At 29.5% G+C, this 5,964-nt stretch overlaps 1 protein-coding gene across 1 annotated transcript; it reads left to right on the forward strand.

Annotated features, from left to right (window-relative positions):
- Positions 1–195: 195 nt before the first annotated feature.
- LOAG_11909 (hypothetical protein) lies at positions 196–3,997 on the forward strand (the record flags this gene model as incomplete). The annotated part of the gene is made up of 9 exons (XM_020448440.1): positions 196–222; positions 277–438; positions 966–1,102; positions 1,491–1,677; positions 1,812–1,955; positions 2,568–2,665; positions 3,014–3,137; positions 3,372–3,569; positions 3,788–3,997. The coding sequence occupies 9 exons, from the start codon at positions 196–198 to the stop codon at positions 3,806–3,808; spliced, it is 1,098 nt and encodes a 365-aa protein (XP_020301417.1). The 3' UTR covers positions 3,809–3,997.
- Between the last annotated feature and the right edge of the window lie 1,967 nt (positions 3,998–5,964).

Consider the following 5,964-nt stretch of genomic DNA (forward strand, 5'->3'; position numbering starts at 1 on the left):
TTTTTTCGGCTTTTATTTTTTTTGGCTTTACTTTTTCTCAGTTTTCTTTTTTTTTTTTAGTGTAGTTTAACTAAAAACGTATATCTCATCATTTTCTTTATGGAAAGTATTTCTTTGCTTTTGTAATTTTTATGATTTTTTTGTTTGTATTATCACCTCAAAATCTTCTATGACGTTTCCTTACATCATTCGTAGATGTATCCCAAATTATTTCCTCTATTGGTTTATTTAATTTTTCAGATAATAACTGGTGCTGTCTAAAGTTTGATCTTTTAGCAGGTAAGATTAGAACGTTATCGTGCAGCTGATCCTCAACTTACAATTCGAAGGTTGTTACGAAATGATTCGGTTTCATTAGACTTGTATCGAAGTAAGAAAGAAAAGCTAGATTTATTGGATGCTGCTTTGGAATCCTGCGATGGAAATGTCATCATTGCTGTAAGCATTTCAATTCAGTTTCGCTTGTTAAGCAAAGATCATGTCTGTCTACATATCTTTTCTGCATTATTGCGCCTGAATAAATTTTGGATGTTATTGATAACTGGCTAGAAGTTCTACCAATTTAGTTTTTTTTTCTTTTAAAGTTGTCGAGAGTTGCAGCTTTGATTGCTATGGTAAATTTTGGGACTTATTGGCGTAATAGTTAACGCTCATAGTTTGTCCATTGTGACAGATAAAATTAAACCTATTGCTTTTGGCGATCATAATGATTAGGAATTATTGCTTGGTATTCATTTATTTGCTTAAACCACAGATTTTTTAAAGTTGATATGTTTAACATTTAAAAGTGTTCATAAATGTATCTCTTTCAGGGTTCTGTCGGAAAGCTTTATCCTTAGGTGTTTTATGAATTTGACAACCTGTTTATCCTATAACTTTGTTATGTGCTTGTAGTGAATTGCTGTAAGCTTTTGTCCCTTATTGTTTTAAGCATCTGTAGATTTAGCATTCAAATTTATGTCCAGGTCGTACTAGCCTTGGAAAGGTCTCTTGAAACTTCGATATTTTTGGATATCTTGAAGCAAAAGCCAGTTGCTGCCTGTCATTATGTAGCTTACCTGAAAGATACGAAGAATTTTGATCAACTTACTTCAACATTACTGTAAGTTCTTACTTATTTTTACGTCTGGATTTTGTAATGTGTACTATTTCTCAGTTTTCTCCTATGTGATTTACGAGCTCTTTTTTTGCTACCATTTAATAAACCATTGTTTATCAAATGAATCTTATGAGGTGTTATGGTTAATCTTCATTATGCGCTTCATTATGCTTTGACGTTCCGTAGAATGTAAAATTTTTAATATCTGTACTGGTGAACAATAAGGAATTCACCACTTAAAACGTGAAATTTTCAGAATAAAGTCATCAGATTCTTCCTGTTGTCCTCTTTTTCTTTTTCATTTTCAAAAAAATGTGAAGAAAGGGAGGTAGATTTTACATACTTTCTTTTGTAGTTTACCAGCAAGTTTAAAAAAAAAAGTTCTTTTCAGAGCTTTGAATCGTACAGAAGAAGTCGCGCTTGTATTGTACTCAGTAGCCTGTAAGAAACAACCAAACGAAAGAATCGCGCATTTAAAAAAATGTTTAAATGTATGTACTGCAGTTCCATCACTGGAAGCTTTTTCGAAATCTGTGAATGAATACATCAATCTTCTGGAACGACAAATTGTAATTGAAGTAAGGAATTTAATGATAGTTTTGAGTAAAATACCTTTTTTTCGTTTTGGTTATATGTTATATGACAGTGACATAATACTAGAAATACCTTTTCATAATGATTCTTCTTCCTTAAAAATGTTATGGCTATTTAGGATGCTGATGAAGCACTTATCAAAGACGACAAAGACGGAAAAAATAAAATCTTTCAGCAGTACCCCAAAACAATTACTTTAATTGGACGACCAGTTCTGACGACACTGTATTATTCTTGCCTGTATCATTTTGATCTTCCCGTGGTATTTTAATCTCTCTTTTCCAAAATTAAACTTTGAAAAACTAAGTAATGCTAACCACTACCGTTTCCATGGAGAATGATAGAGTTTGAGAAGAGCGGAGCCTCTTGTCGCAACTCTCAGCACGTCACCGATATTGACATGAGGAGTACTCGACAGCAATATTATCACTAAATAATAAAGTTTGCATAAATCAACTTTAAGTGAAGTTAAAAAAATAAAGCTTTTGAAGAAACTTTTGTCACCCTTAGTGTAATATTCCCTGTAGTAGTTTATAAAGTGAGAATATCATCATTACATTTACTTGTAAAACAAGTCATGCTGATGATCGACCCATACTTCTGTCCATCATAATTTGGTCGTAGCACGAAAAATTTTGTAGGAATTACTTGCAGTTAAATACAACTAACAGAAATGAATTATCAGTTTGAAGTGATGAGGAAGTGGGGTGAGGAAGGGACTGAATTAAATCAAGTTTCCTTGCATTTAACCAGAGATTTAGAGATGAATGAGAATATGATTTCGTCAGAAATGTCGAAAATTTTTACGAACAGAATGAATTCAACATCATGAATTAGCAGTAGTTAATTTTCTAGACTAAAAATTTGTTTGCAGAATGCTTATGCTAGTCCATTATCCATAAAAGAATGCTTCAATATAACTGAAAAACAGTATGCATGGATGGCAATATCGGCGTTAACCAGTTTGAAAAGGTCTGGATGATGTTTTTTCTTTTGTTAATTATGATTCATAAATTGCCAAGCATTAAGGTTATTCCATTATTGTTGTTGAATTACTGATACCTATATTAAACCAGGTATAGTCATTTATTTGTCTACATCCATTATTTATTATTTCTAATTTAAAATATTTCAAGATGACATACCTTGTTTCTTTACTGCAGTACGCTATGATATACATTTCAATACAGCAGCAGAAAGTTTCTTTCTTACAATTCCTATAACGAGGAGAGAGTATGAAAATGAAAGAATCTAGCCGGGAGAAGTGATGCCAATGTAAATTAAGTGACACGAAGAACAACAAAAAAAAGCTCGTTCCAGATGGAATGACATTGAAAGGGTATTGATGAGCAAAAAATTATTGGGTGGTGTCAAAATTCACTGTCCTTTTGCTTGGCGCCATTTATTTACCATCATTTCACGCGATGAGCGGCCACCAAAGGAAGTATGAGATTATTATTATTATTTTCGTCTATATTTTTTCTTTCTTTCTTCACCAAAATCTGCATAAATTAAATTATTTTATGAAACTTAAATTTAGTATTGGGTTTGTAAATTTTTTTAGAAGGGGAATTTTTGCGAAAAATATTTTGCAAAAGACCATAAACTTGTAAGGAATTTGTAGAAAATTAAGGCCTAATTGCCTTTAGAATTATTTCAGTATTATTTTTTTTTACAGATCTTATGTAAGCTTTTGCGCGCCGTTCCGGATATAAGCGAGCGTCAGTGCCTTGCAAACCAGTTTCCAGAAGCATCTGAAATAACAATCGAATGCTTGGTAGCGCAAAAAGATCGAGTTGCTTTGAGTGCATTTCTAGCCAAGCTAACACCACATACAATAGAAGCTTATAAAGCATTGAACGCCTTGAATAATGTTGTATGTAATTATTTTTTTAATTTTTTTCTTAATACTGAAAACTACACTTGTTATAATGTTTTTTTATTTCGAGTTTTTCTGAAGTTTCATATATACGAGGATATAAATAATAAATGTGAAATTTATGTTAATGTAGGACTAATGTAGAATTACAGATTTTAAGTTTATGGTTGCATTTAATAATCTTTCCGTAATTTTAATTTAATCTCATTTTTTAGACAAATCGATGGAAAAATTAGGTTGGCAGTTTGATTCAGAAGGACAAATCCGATGAATTACTGCCGGCAAAAGTACATATTTACTTTAAGATGTCTTTCTTTCGTTTCTTTTAAGGATGATTCCATTTGAAATAAAAAATTATTAATAGATGCTGTAATTTAATACTTTTTGTGAGGTATTCATTGTGATATGTTAATTTTCCTGAACGATTTCTGGATATCACCAGAACTGTTAGATATGTATGACGTCTGTATAAGGATGTGAGACCGTATGTTACATATTATCCTGAATGGGTTTTTTGCGAACAGATTTTTAATGAATTTCAGATTTGGGAGCAATTAATATGCTGTTTATTAACGTAACGTTGCTACTTTTCTCTTAATACTCAAAGTTACTTCCATTTTTAAATTTTCTCAACCGTTACTACTATCAGTTTTTTGGAATTAATTGTGATAATAGCTTCATTCCATTAATACTAAGCTGTCTAATAAACTAATGTTGATAGATTTGTCACTTCGCATGTCAAATGCAATTAGTACTCACTTATTTGTATTCGACTATTCTTTCTTTTGACTGATTATTTCCAAAAATTTGCTAAAACATGATTGTTTGCCGGATTTCAATGAAGTTTGTAAGTGTGTCAGATAAATACATTTATTTTTGTTTGCATGAACTCCGTAAGCAATAACTTTAATGACATTGCAAATAAAATTAAAGAAAATTTCAGCATAATCATCGTTTACGAAGGATCAATAAGACTAATCATGAATGTGACGTTGTGGGACAATTTTCTTTAACGATCTTCATATTGCTAATACAGCCGAAAGGTGACACGTAACACTTTACAGTGGTACACAAGCTGTAATAAAAATACTTCTGAATACCCTAGAAGTTTATGAGTAATTCTTTTGAACTTATATATCTTTTTAAGATGTGACAATTTAAAAATGACAAATATTAAGCCAGAGAAGCTAAGCCAACATTATCATTTTCATACGATTGATATATTTTGATCATTACTGCGCATTAAAGGTAAATATTGAAAATGAAAAGTATAAAAATGAATTATAGCATTCATTGCTATGGAATTAACTTAGGTACAAAGTGAAGGTTAATAAAAGTAAACTTCAAATGATTCTTTTTACCATACATTATCAGAATTCTTATCATTGTTCGATTTTTTCTCTGCCAAAATTTGCATATATCTTAGAAAATGTGGTATAAATTGCAAGCGTTCATCAGTGTTGCATCAATTAGTCATCTTTCAATTCATCTGGAAAGCGGTTCATCTTTTTTTTCTTTTTTTTTATATTATTACATTTCCATTCAGAACTTTTATTTTTCTTTTTTGATATTTCGAAATTTATCAAAAAATTTTGCGTCGAAGTTTTTTCAAAATTGTTGAAGTTTTTCTTGTGAATTTTTCACGATAAACATTCATTTTATTCATCATTCGATTTAATTAAGTATCATAGTATTACAAATGAATTCTATTCTTTTAGTTTAATTAATAACAAGTCAAATAAATTTTATGATATTTTAAAACAAAGTTAAGTAGGTTTAAAATTAATTTTCCTAATAAAAATATTTTTGATTGTATTTTTTTCTCTTTTTTTTCGTTATTTTTTTTTTAATAAAAATAAACGTTATATGCATTCTATTGAAATAGCAATAAAACTAACACTTCCATTTTCTTTTTAATTTTTATTTCTAATTACAAAAGTTATTTTTTCATATTATATTTCTTTGACCTGAAGAAAAAAAAAATTACCCGAAACAGAATTGGATAGTTGTTGAATATGCAAAAAATGCATTGGTAGTGTGATATAGATAGGAAATATGATAATAAAATATAATAAGATAGGAATTGATTATAAGAATTTAATATCGATATTACATATACATTTTATTAAAAAAAAAAAAGAAGGACATCTTCCTTGTTATTTTCCTTCAATTATTTACTTATAAGTTGATAGGCAACTTATTGATCGTTATTGGATATATACACATATACATACACATATATATATATACGAAAAACAATAAGGACGTCGAAGAGAAAAGAAAAAAAAAAGCAATTCCAATAAGTTATCGATCGATCTTATAACCAAAAAAAAAAAAAAAAGAAAAAAGAAAATAGGCAATCAGAAAACGAACCAATTAATGAGAGAAGTTT

This window comes from Loa loa, assembly GCF_000183805.2.
Source record: "Loa loa unplaced genomic scaffold supercont3.427, whole genome shotgun sequence".
In the NCBI taxonomy this organism is placed as follows: domain Eukaryota; kingdom Metazoa; phylum Nematoda; class Chromadorea; order Rhabditida; family Onchocercidae; genus Loa; species Loa loa.